We start from the raw sequence: 15,139 nt of genomic DNA on the forward strand, positions 1-15,139 counted from the left end.
GGAGTCTAGGGGACTGGCCAAGACAGAGCTGGTCCTCTTTACCAGTCTGTTATACCCACATCACTGTTCAGTATATTTATAGATAGCACGTGAAGAGCTGAATAACAAAAAATACCAGGAAGTTTTACACTAGCAGTTTCACCTGTCATCTCTTTTGGGGTAACTGTTTTAGAAGATTACTGGAAACCAAAATTGTCATTGTAAAAATGACTTCCTAGTTCAAAGTGCAATGCTGTGACAGTGTACCAGGTTTACACACGTGCATATTGGCAACGCTCGTGCAGAGAACAATCAAGAACAATAGAATTAATACTTATTGTACTGGAAGTGTGAAACACGTGAGTTTGGTGTGGCATTCAGCTGAAAGGTTAAACAGGACGCGTCATGACACAGTATGAGTGTGACCCAGTGAAACAAAACAGAGCAGAGTAGGAACAGTGATATTTCTAACAGAAGCAGGAGCTGTAGCACCTCATTTCTTCTTCTACATAAGCTAGGAATAATTGAAGCTTTAACAGGTGCTGGTATCAGGGAGCCAGTCTGTGTGCTGGCTGCTGATGGTGTTTATTGTCTTTATTTGGGTGTGTTTATACCGATATGCCACTAATGCAATTACTGTAAATGACCTGAAAAGCATTGCTGCATATTTTTAGCTGGCTTTGTGTCACATAGGATGGATTAAAAAAATCCAGCTCTGACCTGGGAATGATTCATCCCAACAACCATGGGTGTGTTCATCAAGGCCTCTGTGACACAGAGCTTCCTCGAATGAATTACTCTGTTTACAGATTTAAAATGACTACAAACTTAACAATGAAAGATTTTACGATTTGTGGCATCTCGCAGCAACATTACTTAACACCCTGGATCACGTCTACAGCAACATACACGGTGCATACAGGGCTGCACCACAGCCCCACTTTGGACAGTCTGACTACATCTCTCTGTTCATGTACCCGGCTTACAGACAGAAACTGAAACAATCGAACCCTGTCATCACACCTGTTAAACTGTGGACCCCAGAGTCTGAGAGCATCCTACAGCACTGTTTTGCCCAAACAGACTGGGATGTGTTTCAAACTGCAGCCACACAGGAGATCTGCTCTGTCAATATACAGGATTATGCTGAATATGTGACCGGGTACATCAGCACCATCAGCTCTGCAGGCAGTCTGCTAGATGACCTCAATGTATTGAGGCAGCAGGACCAGACAGGACGGGTCCTTAAAGCATGTGCTAGTTGTTGGCTGATGTTCTCACTCCCGTCTTCAACCTCTCCCTCAGCCAGAGTACCGTCCCCACATGCTTCAAGACCACAACTATCATCCCTCTTCCCAAGATAATATAAGGTAACATAATAATTTTGGCACATAAGGTCATCTTACATATTAAACCAGCATATTAAGCTCGTAGCTCTTTTGCACACAAATCTATTTAACATTTCAATTTTTCTCTCCATTTATTTATTTATACTATTTGTATTTCCATTGTTCTAGTTCTATTTGTACATTTTAACCAGCATCTGTGTAGGAAGGTAGATTATTAGATTATTATAGCAATTAAAATGTAGAGTAAATACCAGGAAAAGCTAACAGGCAGAACAAGAATAACCGGTATAACTCATTGGGAAACTCCACTGTGGGAGGAACTTTGTACCATGTTTTATTTTATAGAGAGACAAGCGTGTTTTGTGGATATTTATTCTTCATATCTTTCAAGGACCGTCTACCTGCATGACCTAAACAAGTAAGTGATTATTTATACCAAGCAGATAGCATAGAGAATAAAAATACATGAAACAAGACATCAGCTGCCTTTTCTTCAAGATAGACTGACTTTTGATCCAAATATTGACGGCAATATTTTTAATTAGAGGCACAGAAATAGTAAAAGTGGATATCTCAGAGATGATGTGTAAAATGTAGGTGTGTGTATTCTGGATGTAATCTCAGGTTTCAATCTTTAAAATAGAGCAACAACTACTACTACTTTTACATTTTTAACACATTGACTGGAGTTTGAGTGTCAGAGAGAACTCAGTAAGGGGAGAGCAGTGGCTAAATAAAATGCATTAATAAAGAGCTGAGGGCTGATTTATTGGGGAAAAATTAAAGTAAGTAAGTAAAATAGTTAATATAGTGATGAAATTGTAAGAAAAGGTTCAGAAACAATTTCTCTTTATATTGCTTTCATTTGAATTTTACCCATTGTCTCAGAATTTCTTTCTTTTAATTTAGTTAATCTACGCTGAAATAATGAGCATTTCTTTGATTTTAAATTTGACTACAAAGAAAATTATTGTAGTCAAGAATTCAGTCAATGAAAAGTCTGAGATTTTCTCCTTCTATTGCCTCTTTCACAGCCCATTTTTTGATCTCTTTACTGGTAAATCCATTAGATTCATAAAAATGTAACAATATGTTGCCACTAGGACCTTCAGACTCTGTTTGTGAACCCTTGTATATTTGCAGTCTGCAGATTGAACTTAAACGTAGTTGTTGTCTTAGAAGCATCTGAAATAAATCTGTCCACTTTTCTCTGCGCTACAGCATGATGAGCTTTCATGTGTTTTGCCCTGTTCTGTGAAATATAAGTGAAAAGGGCACACTGGATGCTTTACTTTGATCTTATGTTTAAAAATATCCTTTAGTCTTCTTGCTTTGCCATTTAGATTTTTTTTTAAACTTAGATTTATAAACCTGCATCTTTACAATCTGACCTTAAGAGCATAGTGTACAGAAGAATTTCAACATGTGTGGGTAACAAAATGTTATTTCTCTGTCAGAAACATGGCCTCAACATTGTCTGAAGAGCAATTTCAGTGCAGCATCTGTTTGTACAGCTTCAAAAACCCTGTCTCTATCCCATGTGGGCACAATTTCTGCCTGGAGTGCATCAAACGTTATTGGGATGTGGCGCAAAAGTCGGATTGTCCGCTGTGCAAAGAATCCTTCAGCAGTCGCCCCGAACTCAGGGTGAATTGGGCCTTAAAAGAAATCACTGAAAGATTTCCAAGGTTGGTTGACTGTAACTATACTATAGTGCTTTATTTCAACGTTTTAGCACATTTGGTTGAAACTAATCAGATGTACATCATCATCTTAAAGCTTGTTAAAAGAAATGCCAGGATTCAAACCAAAGAGACCCGTCATTCCACTACTGCCAAATAGGTCTGGAGGAGAGAAGGAGATCAAGATCAAGGTGGGAGAAAGAAGTGGTTAAATGTAACGATGCTCATGGATTATCTTGTAAGGAACTCCAGATAATCCAAGATGTAAAATACATGTTTTCAACTTCAGCCTCTGCAGACTCGGATAAAGAAGACCCAAGAGCAGTATCAACAGATGATCCAGATCCGAATCAGAAAGACCGAGGAGATCAAACAGTCAATGGAGCTGAGCAAAGTGAGCATTGCTTTTTGATCATTTACAGACATGAACATTTCTCGGCCTGTTTGCTCTCTAAGAAACAAAACTTCAACCAATTTGTTTGTAGAAGCTCACATCAGAAGAAAAACAGCAGTGTTGTTCTGCTTCATGTAGACTGTATTTAAAAGACAGAGGAGACTCCCCCTGCTGGTCATTTTAAAAAATGCATTAGCTTCACTTTTCAAGCCTGGAATCCACTTTTGGCTTTTATTTGCAGTTTATCCTGCTATAATATCCATGCAGAGTGTAAGTAACCTTGTGCACAAAAGACTCTGATTACAGGGCAGAGAAACTATGGAAACTCAAAAGCTAAAATCCTTGCATATCTTCTAAAGTCAGGATTACTTCAGTCAAAGTATTTTTCCATCTTTAGTAATTCATATATGGCAGCGTGGCTCTGTTTTAAGAGCTCTTGTGATCTTTTATTAGTTGTTTTTATTGATATAATAAACCTTCATTATGTGGACATAAAGAGACATGGAAAAGCAGGGCTGGAGGTGGGTTGGGACAATAGATCAACTGTTATCAGAGGACTGCAGGCTGCTCTCACTGAGATCATCTTCTTTGTCTTCTTTTTGGGGGAAATGTGCTAAATTATGGGCATATTAATAAGAATCATCGTATATAAGCAGCTTTACCCTAAGTTTAATTTGTTTTGAATTTCATTGAAGAAGGGGTAGCAAAGTACAAAGGTGGTGCATTTTAACATATTTCACATATTAATTAAACTCTTTTCATCTCTGCAGAGAAATAAAGAAAGAGAGATACAGGCCAGCGTTCAGGCTGCCACAATGATGGTAATTGCCATTGAGAGAAACCAGGCTTTGCTCATCGAGGAGATCGAACGGAAGCAGGAGGTGGCTGAGAAGAGAGCAGAGGAGCTTCTCAAGGAGATCAGCCAGGAGATCAATGAGCTGCAGAAGAGACGCAGTGAGCTGCACCTCCTGGAGCACATTGAGAACCCAGTTCAGCTCCAGCAGGTCAGAATCAGTATTTATGTTTAATATTTCTGCACAGCCAAGCAAGTTTAAAGCATCTAAAGTGATTGTAATATGATATGAATACAAACCGGCCTGTCTGCTTGTTAGTGAAATCATTTATTTGTGCTCATTTCTGTCACTGATGCTGTTTTAGAACTTTTTACATCTGGACGCTCCGATGTCCGTCAAGCACTGGGCTGACGTCGGAGTCCAATCGGAGAGCTACGCACGGACTGTGAGGAGAAATTTCTCCAAACTGGTCGACATCTGCCAAGAACTGGAGAGGAAGCTGTGTGCAGAAGGTCTGTAATCCTTATGATGACATGACATTATAGTCTCTGATTTTAGAACACAAGACTTTCTTTGCATCACCGGTTCCTTTGGTTTTATTATAATCCTGCCACTTTTTGCATTGCATATATATTTATATCATATTTTACACTATAAGTCTGCACATAACTAACTTTAGTGATACACTTAGGGTCCAAAAATAAATCTCGTAACATTCGCTAAAATATTAGTGAATATTTTAATTGTTCTACGTTAATGTTTAATGACACTAAAATGACACAGTTTCTTTTCTGATCTTTTGCAGAGGTAAACAAGATGAATAAATATGCAGGTATGTGTATGGATATGATATTTATATTGTGATTACGTTATATGGATTACACAAGACTGAAAATTTGTCACCACCATATCTAATAAAGACTCTTACTGATGTCAGTAGAAAGAAAGTGGCTCTTCACACTGATTCAAATAATCTTTATACATTTAAATGACTCAGAATACAGATACTCTGTTGCCAAAAAAGGTGACTTCAGTAATAATATGCTTCAAAACAACAGGGTTATTTTTTCATATTATTTCTTTAATCCTGAAAATTTGAATAAATCTGAAATAGCAAATCTTTTTATGTGTTTTTTTCTGTTTCTGTCTCCAGTGGATGTAACTCTGGATCCTGCTACTGCTGCTGGCTGGGTGGTCCTGTCCCCGGATAATAAAAAGGTGAGCTGTAATTATCAGCTGCATGATTCCTGACTGTAACACCTTAACAAGAGCTCGGAGTTAAACAAAGTCTTGTCCTGCTGTAAAAAATGATCCAACAAAGTGTTGATACATGTGCAGCTGTTTGTATAATTAAGTGTAAAGTCATTTGCTTAGTTAGTTATACACACCAGTTCAGTTTAGCCCTGTAATATTATTGGGAAAACACTTATTAAAACACCTATTATTGAGAAATTGCATTTCTTGTCTGTGAAATTAGAGTCTGTGAATTACAGACAACAGCTAATGGACGACAAATATTATGCAGGAACTAAAATGACGGAAACTAGTGGATCAGAAGTCAGGCAGATGCAAAATAATGACAAGTACGGCATCAGTAGTTGTTGTATGAATGTGATCGTGGCAATCCACAGGTGAGCATGAGCTACCAGCAGTGGAGGACCCCGCTACCTGACGACCCCCGCAGGTTCAACTCCTGCGTCGCCGTGCTGGGAAAACAAAGCTTCACATCTGGGAAACGTTACTGGGTGGTTCAGGTAGGATAAAAGGATAAAATAAATAACTGCTAAACAGGGCCGTGCAGAGAGGTTTAAAGGGGCGGGTGCTCAAAGTTAAAAAGGGGCACATTGAACCAGGCTGAATAACAACAACACACATTCATCAAGAATCTATAATGGGAAGGGCAGGGCTGTGTTGGTCTGAGACTGTAGACATTAAAAAGTCCATAGGAGAGATGGTAGCTGATTAAATGTCATGAGATAATAACAAAATGCAAAGATTGGTGACAGCGCTTGGAACCATAAGGCAACAAAAACTGTGAGAAATAATTTAGGCTCTGCCTGTGAATCACTCTTTGCTTCTCTTCTTCCTTCCATCCCATCATTTCATATATCACTCTCCACTTGCTGTCTATCTGAGAACAAGGCACAACTTGTTATTGCAATAAACTATAATCTAATTATCCACACCTAACAACTCCAGCACTTAATCTAAATGATGAGAGAAAAATGTTATAGCACTGCCTTTAGTAGCCTCACACAGCTCCTACTGTTTCCTCCTCATGTCCTTACCAGCCATGTCTGGACAATGTTATATCATGAGTAATATTTTTTTTTAAAATCCATCTAAATAAAACACACACATGCATGCACACACAGTGACATGTTAGACCTTCTTCAGAATACTGTATATACTATGGGCATCACAGTGCTGATCCAGAATCCTTACATTATTATTTATTACTAGAGCTACAATAATAAAGCAATGAGGAGGGGGAAGTAATAAATATGAAATAATGTATTTATGATGATTCCATTTGTTTCACTATCCACTCTGTGCAGGGGCAAAGCTTATTACATTTTTAAACTGTAGATATACAATCATTTTACTGCTGTAAAATCCAACTTTTGTCTTATTTAAAATATAAATCTAATATAATCTGCTTCTTAATGTATGTTCTTTAAAATACAGCGTGTGTTTTTAATATATTATAATTATAATAATTATTATGTGGACATGGATATTAGATCGTTTTTTAGTGAAATATAATCCCTCCAGAAAGGCAGGAAAAGCCCTGTAACTTACTTTAAAACTAAATATGTTTCTAAATACTTTAAAACTAAATATGTTTCTAAATACTTTAAAACTAAATATGTTCCCTAAAACGGTGACAGAGCTACAGACCCATGACAGCCTTACACAGGTAGCCAGCAGCTGTGACCAGCACTACTTGTGCAGTTAATAAAAGGACAGGTAATGTTTGTCGCGCTGTTGCACACACAGCACGCTCGTTTGTTTCAGTTCGTCAGTTGCAACAAGACATCTTACCAACGTGTACGTAATAAGCCAATACTCCTGGGTGCTACACACTACAGTGTACGCTGTACACCTACTTACTAGTTTTGTCGCATCAGTCTGTGTCTCTGAGTTAACTTGTGTTTCTCCTACAGCTCCGGACCGCTAAAAATGCGCGTGCTCTTTGTGAGCTCGTTCCCGGCTCGTAACCAGCGCGTTCTGCCGTCAAGGGCGATCATTGGTTAAATGGATCATGTGACTGATGCAAGCCAGATCCTTTTATTTAGCAAAACTGTGATTAATAGTTAAATATTATTGTTGAGGGGCACAGACAGGACTCCGCACGCACACACACATAAAATATATATATATATATATATATATATATATTTTTTTTTTTTTTTTTTTTTTTTAAAGTTGCCTCAACAAAAGGGCACTTTTGGCACCCATCAGGAAAGGGGCGGGTGCTCAAGCCCCTCTAGCCCCCCCCCTCTGCACGTGCCTGCTGCTAAACAGCTTATAGTCGTGATCAGTGTGAATATTATCCAAAGTGGAACACAACAGCTTTATTTAGAGTAAGATTTGGATTGAAATACACCAAAGAAAATTACACATGAACACAACGACACAACCTGTGACTAGGACTGTATAATGTATATGATCTAAACAAGCAGGAAAATAAAACTCTTTACGCCCCCTGGTGGCTACATGATGTTCACTTCTGATTTTATATCTGCTGTGTTTACTCTCAGTAAAAATTTATTATCATTTAAAAAGCAACCTAAAGAAATGAAGCTCTACTCTGCAGTTTAGCATCATTTTGTCCTTCTTTGTGTTTCAGGTTGGGGATAAAACAGACTGGGATCTTGGGGTGGCCCAGGAGTCCATCAACAGGAAGGGCGCCATCACAGTTCGCCCTGATAACGGTTACTGGGCGATATGCCGACGTAACGGTGGAAGCCTGTATGCCTGCGCTGGGCCCGCCGTCACTCTTCACCTTAAAGAAATTCCTCAGAAAGTCGGTATATTCCTGGACTATGAAGAAGGCTCGGTGTCCTTCTACAACACAGAGGCAAAGACTCACATTTATACTTACAGCGGGCTCACTTTCGCTGAGCCGCTGTATCCGTACTTTAACCCCTGCATACATGACAACGGGAAGAACACGGCCCAGCTGGTCATCTGCCCGATCGAGGCTGGGATCACTGTAGACACTTCAGCACGTTGAGCGAGAGACTCGGAGGATCCTTTTTAAAACCTCGAGAGCATCCACATTCATTGTCTGGATAAGTTGTAATCTGTAAATGCAAACAAAAGACCAAGAACAGGAGAAAATATTCTTCTCCCAAGTGTAAAGCGAACACCCTGAATATTGTCCTGGTACAGACTGCAAGCCCAAGCTTAGCTCCTGCAAGGTGTTTGGATATATTTATTTATTTATTCCAGTCAAAAGCTATAAGTTAACCACAAGGTTTGCTAATGTCTCTTAATCTTCCTGATGATATCTATAAAGAGGTTTTTAAAAAGAGCTAAAGACCCAAGCGAGGGTTCGTCTGAACCATCCACTTATGTCTGCTAAGGGAGGACAAATGTATGTAAATGAGGATAAAACTTCCACTGATAAGTCCACAGTTATCTGACAACGACACATTAGTGATGGTTTAGGAACTATAAGATGCACCTATACACGATCACTACGGTGGATAGCACTGCATGAATCCTGCCTACGTTTTTACACTACTCGTTCTTTGGTAATTTATTAATATGGTATAACTTATATTATAGCTCAAGGCCTGATTTAAAAGAACTTTATGAATCCAACTTTGTTTGGATCTTTGGTTTAAGATCAGGGACACGTCACATGGTCTTATGAGTTCAGAGGTGCAAGTCTGTTTTAGTTGGTAGCACGTAGATCATAGTACCACAATAGTATATTAACATCAGTATATCATGTGCATGTAAGACATTGAGTATATATAATTTCTTGTCATTATTGTAAAAATTTGGATTATTGTGATGTATTTAAGCTGAAATAAATGTGAACTGAATCCCTGAGAGTCTGCTGTGTTCTTTTAACTTTTTATCCCAACACAGAGTTTAGACAAATTCTAAAGTTAGAATTAGAAAATGGAGCACAGAAAACAAAAGATAACAAGCAGAAAGTCATGACACACTGTTCATGGTACAAAAGTAATACTCTGGAAACAAAAAACAAGTAACTCCACAAACTAAATCCTAACTACAGCATTAGCAACAATAAAGGTTTCAGATACTAGAATGTAAACAGGATCAAACTAAGAAAAAATACAATTAAAACAAAAAGAAAAATGACTCAACAACCTCTCGTGGGGTAGTCAAACCACTGGTGACAGACAGAGCACAGGAACATACCTCCATAAGCAACAAGTCATCAAAGACCGACACAAAAGCTGACATCAAACCACGTTGTCTGCACGCTGCGTTTCTTTGCATCATGGATGGTGAGTCAGACTCATTCTGTGTCAGCACTGTATTGAACTTTAGAGTATCTTATGTGGGGCAGAGCACTGAAGCTGCACTGAAGCTGCTTTCAGTGCTGGAGGTGCTGGAAGATCTTTTTAAAATGTCTTCATGTATTATGTTTATAGATGATGTACAGTGTTTGCTTGTAGGTTTATCGTTAAAGAAGCAGCACTTTAATGAGTTTATTTGAACAAGGGTTTCTTTCCTGTTATTTACCAATAGAAATACTTTCTTAAATCCTACTTCTGCTACTTAATTATATTTGTGTATTTGTATCCCAATAACTACAATAAAAAAGTGTGCTTTATCCTGCTTGAGTAGCACGGCTCAAAGGTCATACATTCAAAATTCATAACTGACTTGTAGCAACAGCAACTGCAGTGGGAGAAAAAATATATATCATTTCCTTTTCACAGAATCTCACACTGCTTAATATTTCTTACACTTAGTGCAACTTACATTTGTGCACAGGTGCTTTTACATTACACTTATATTTTACACTTCACTTACATTTACACATTTTACAGTGTAAAAGTAAACAAAATGTAAAATGCAAGTTACAGTTAAATTGTACAGTTACACTAACATTTTACAGTGTAAATGTAAGCGAAGTGTAAAATATAACTTATATTTACATTTTACAGTAACACTTGCATTATAGGTTACACTTGCATTTTGCTCTTTGCTTTTTCACAAATGTTGTGCTATACCCTGTGTGTTGTATTAAGTGACAATTGCACTTCTTTGTCTTGTGCTTAAACATGTTGTACAGAAAGTCACAACCTTCTGCCGTTGGGCATTATACTAAGCATATCTGAATTTGTAGTCAGATGAATGAAAAGGGGCTCAAATGCAGGAGTCCTGAACAAAAGTTAAAGAGTTTATTTACAATGCAGCTTACTTAGAATGAGAAAATATGCAGATAAGATAGGGTTTTGGTACCAAAAAATACTCCTTTTCTCATTTTCTGTACACTAATAGTTTCTGAACAGCACAGTTAGGTACGGTGACATTCTGTCAGTTCAAATGTGGATCGTTTTTCTGCCAGTTTATATTTTCTTTAAGTGTGGACCTAAAAAACATCTGTAGTCTGAACTGTGACTGAATGAAATGAGCAGCAGTTTGTCGTTGAGTGGAGCACACATGGGAGCAGACACTGACCCACAGTAACATTTTTATTGACCACTAGGTGTCGCTGTAGCCCTAAAATTCACATAGAACTTATTGACCGTAAGCGCAGAATGAAGCAGTGATTGTAGCTTTCTGTTGTCTCCACTAAAAGCTGCTGATGACTGAAACATTCGGCAAGTGGCGTGATTTAACAGATAAACCCATGTGAAGGATAAAAGTCCCGGAAACACTGGCTCTGCTCTGCCTGTACATCTCTGAGTGTGTGGGTGGGGAACAGACTGAGGCATGAACACTATCCACTTTGCTGTCACTGCTTCAAGGCGGAAAGCATTTGGAGACCATCGAGCTCCTGTCAAAATAAAAATATTGCTCACCGATCCCAAACAGGATGTTGCACATCTGTGACAGCAAAGGGTTAAAGATTTTTATTTTTATTTTTTTTTTTAATTTATTGCAGCTTTGACTAAACCTGATATGTGTTTTGGTTTCGGTTACAGCTGACCATCACCTGACTGCCACACTAACAACAGTCTCCAGTATAACAGACACTGAGGAGTGCACAATTAAGCAGCAGCTGTGATAAATGTGGACAAAAGCACTGAAGGGGCTTTTGAAGTAGACAAGGCAGTATCCTCATGAGACCCTGAACTGGGATGCACAGATCGCATCCTGACTGTCTGGCATAAAAGTCCAGACTGGCATCTGTGAAAAGAAAACTGTTGTATAATAATGCTGTGGAGGGACAAAGCACAAATATGCAGTATATAGACAGCTCTCCCTTTTTAGCCATGCTTTGATTTGAATGCCACCGTCTCTGTGATGCTTCAGCACAAGACTTGTTACAGACATTCAAATCTTTCCCAGAGGAACAATGATGCCGGTTTTGCTGATTTCCTCATCTTTTATCAGGTTGTATCACAAGAACCAGTCGCAGGTTTTTTTCCAAGATTTTGGCTACGACTCAAATATGTTCAGAAATTTCTGATTTTTCCACTGCGAGAGTGAGAATCGTCATGTCCTCCTTTTTTTCCAGGCGCCTGATTGACACAGGCCAGGACATCATCCCAGGCTGCTCTGTTTGTGCAGATGATTACTCCTTATTTTGTGTTTCAGCTCATGTGTTGGACTGGATGGATTCTGGGCGATCTGTAAACTATTTGCTGACTGAATTTTCTCGGCAGGTCGAAACAAACCTCAGGTCACCAAGAAATAAACTAGTGCTCCCTGTGGCCTCTCCAGCCCTGCCTGGGACAGAAATCTACTCCCCACCAGTGCCACTCAGATCTCCATAACAACACTTTACACTAAATTTACAGTTTACAGTGATATTTAAAGCAACGGCATATACACCACTTATATAAATATTTCCCAGGTCTATTAAATCGCTTACATCCCAGCACAGTAGTCTTACACTAGCAGACATATTTATCTATAGAAGAGGTACACATAGATTTATCCTTGTTGACAAGTAAAAAAAAAAAAAATGATAAAAAAAAACACTTAATCGAAAGCTCTCTATCTTCCCAAATAAACAGCAGGAAGTAAGCTTAAAAAAGATGATTTTTTCCACATCAGCCCCTCTGATGGTGACAGGGGTAGGAGGAGGAGCCTGCTTCCTAAAGTCCATAATCAGTTCCTTTGTCTTTGTGATGTTAAGTTGTAGGTGGTTTAGCTCACACCACTCGACAAAGCTGTCTACCACACTCCTGTACTCCTCCTCTTGTCCATCCCTGATAAAGCCCACAATGGTAGAGTCATCTGAGAATTTCTGCAGATGACATGACTGAGACTTGTACCTGAAGTCAGATGTGTAGAGAGTGAAGAGGAAGGGTGATAGGACCGTCCCCTGCGGCGCTCCCGTGCTGCTCAGGATGTTATCTGAGCGGCAGTTCTTTAGTCAGACATGCTGTGGTCGACTTGTTAAATAGTCCGTAATCCAACCAACCAGTGGGGCGTCCACCTGCATTTCCATGAGCTTATTCCCCAGCAGTGATGGTCTGATTGTGTTAAAAGCACTGGAGAAGTCAAAGAGCATGACCCTCACAGCGCTCCCAACAATGTCCAGATGAGAATAAGCCTGGTCCAGCAGGTAGATGATGGCCTCCTCCACACCGATACGAGGTTGATAAGCAAACTGCAGGGGGTCCAGCCAAGGCTCCACCAGCAGACGCAGATGTTTCAGGATGAGTCTCTCCAGCGTCTTCATGACATGTGAGGTCAGAGCCACTGGCCTGTAGTCACTGAGGGTCGGCGGGTTGATCTTTTTAGGGACAGGAACCACGCAGGATGTCTTCCAGAGTGATGGGACTCTCCGCATTTCCAGGCTCATGTTGAAGATCCGTTGTAGAACTCCAGACAGCTGGGAAGCACAGCACCTGAGGGCCCTGGGACTGACACCATCAGGGCCAGCAGCTTTGCTAGAGTGGAGTCTGCCCAATTTTTTTTTGATGTCATCTGCTGAGAGGGACAGGGTGAGACAGTCTGAGGGGGCAGGAGAGGGGAGAAGAGCTGGGTGTGGAAACAGGAGACGCAGGGCAGTCAAACCTATTGAAGTGCAGATTAAGGTTGTTAGCACTTTCCACGTCCCCATCCATCCCAACACCTCTCTTTTGTCTCAGGCCAGTGATAGCCCGCATTCCATTCCACACCTCCCTAGTGTTGTTTTCCTGCAGTTTGTTTTCCAGCCTCCGTCTGTAGGACTCTTTACCCTCTGCAATCTTGGCTTTCAGCTCCTTCTTTCAACAGGAAAGAAGCAAAAACATTTAGAGCATTCACATTCATCCATCCTGTCAATGACCCGTACTACCACATCCCACTTCTCAGGTGAACACAGACACTCTCACAGTGAACTCATTGTCCTGATCATGGAACCAGTTTTAGACTTTGTGGCATCTCCAGTTTGTACACTAAAAGTTAATGTCAGGCCACCACACGGCTGTTATGCCTAGTTGATGCTTGACAACCTAATAAAATCTGGACTTTTTACATTTGGTTGTGAGCAACTGTGTTCTAACTCATACCTGTGTAATTTACAAACCTCAGTTTGTTGTTTAAACCAACTGAATCAGCCTGTGTGTAAACCCAAAACTTACGCCGCCCCTCTGACCCCCTCATACTACATTTAGTTGCTGTTTTTAGAGAGGAGGAGTTTCAGTCGTCTTGTTTGCATAATCAAAGGAGGTGACAGCAGTCTCCCGAGTCTGCTAATAGGTGAAGGAGTCGACCAATATTACCAATATCTAGGGGAGAGAAAACTGATAAAAGCCACTTCAAATTGACTGATAACAAACTGACTGATATTCAACCCCTCGTTCACTGACATTAAGCTGATCAAAATGTCTGGGTTATGGATTTGTACTGCTGATGTTAAATGTTGAGCCAGTTCTGTCACTAATGATGAAGTTTCAGTCGGCGATCTTGTGTTTTCACCTTTCTGATCTTGGATGTGAACATTGACTGCAGCTCTTCACGTCTGTCGGCAGGAGTTTAGGACTCTCGGTGCTGCCACATGACTGCATCAGTGAGCAGGTGCACATGTGTTTCTAATAAAGTGGTCTGTAAGTGTACAAAGCTTATTATTGGTTAACGAAACATGATGTGTGTTAATGGTTAAACTACCAGACTTTCAGACTGAAGGCCAGAGTCTGTATCCTGTGTAAAAATGCAAAATATTGATATTTTTTTCTTAGTTAAGACAAGATAAAGATTGTTGCTTGGATTAAATATAATCTTGTTCACAACATTAACCACATGTTACATGCTGAGAACATTTAGCTAAGGTCTTGTGTTTGTTTCAGATAATAAATCTGTATTAAGACTCAAGGCTCACACCGAAGGCCCTCAATCAGGAGTTCTCTCAGGTCACCTTGACCATGTCTATATGCCTACATGCCTAAATGCCCTCAGTTACTTCCATCTGATTGGCCAATTAGATCCTTGTGTTAGCAGTAGAGCAGGTGTGTAAGTATAAGAGGTCTGAGAGGCAAAACCTGCTCTCTCTTTACAAGTTTGTTTCTCTTATTCAGGTGAGCTAACAACAAATGACACACCTGATCTAAACAATATAAAAGCTGGATCTAAATTAAGAAAAGGCCCCCATTTCAACCTGGTGATAATGTCTGCTTCATGTTGTGAGGTAGGGATGTTTCCTGATCTGTAACCACGACCAGGTATCACCTGATCCAGCTGGTATGTGGAGGTTTTGGCAGCGCCGGGAACATTAAACATTCTTCAGATGTGAGTCAGGTTAGCACAACGCTGTGGGCTGTTTTATGTTCGTGCCTTTTGATGAGATCT

The 15,139-nt window shown here is 39.8% G+C and overlaps 1 protein-coding gene across 1 annotated transcript; it reads left to right on the forward strand.

Moving 5' to 3' along the window:
- Positions 1 to 1,720: 1,720 nt before the first annotated feature.
- LOC146674470 (zinc-binding protein A33-like) lies at positions 1,721 to 9,257 on the forward strand. The gene is made up of 10 exons (XM_085396103.1): positions 1,721 to 1,746; positions 2,786 to 3,016; positions 3,108 to 3,201; positions 3,300 to 3,404; positions 4,175 to 4,408; positions 4,563 to 4,710; positions 5,004 to 5,030; positions 5,352 to 5,416; positions 5,830 to 5,952; positions 8,052 to 9,257. Exons 2-10 carry the CDS (start codon positions 2,790 to 2,792, stop codon positions 8,436 to 8,438), a joined length of 1,410 nt encoding a protein of 469 aa, XP_085252229.1. The 5' UTR covers positions 1,721 to 1,746; positions 2,786 to 2,789; the 3' UTR covers positions 8,439 to 9,257.
- Positions 9,258 to 15,139: the final 5,882 nt, after the last annotated feature.

This window comes from Rhamphochromis longiceps, linkage group LG3, assembly GCF_057381845.1.
Source record: "Rhamphochromis longiceps isolate RC_006_pf linkage group LG3, R_longiceps_female_GT1.1, whole genome shotgun sequence".
Taxonomy (NCBI): domain Eukaryota; kingdom Metazoa; phylum Chordata; class Actinopteri; order Cichliformes; family Cichlidae; genus Rhamphochromis; species Rhamphochromis longiceps.

Coding starts and splice junctions, on each gene's coding strand:
- LOC146674470 (XM_085396103.1), top strand. CDS start 2,790: ATGGCCTCAACATTGTCTGAAGAGCAATTTCAGTGCAGCATCTGTTTG. Junction 4,409..4,562: donor ACCCAGTTCAGCTCCAGCAG/GTCAGAATCAGT, acceptor ATGCTGTTTTAG/AACTTTTTACATCTGGACGC. Junction 5,417..5,829: donor TGTCCCCGGATAATAAAAAG/GTGAGCTGTAAT, acceptor GGCAATCCACAG/GTGAGCATGAGCTACCAGCA.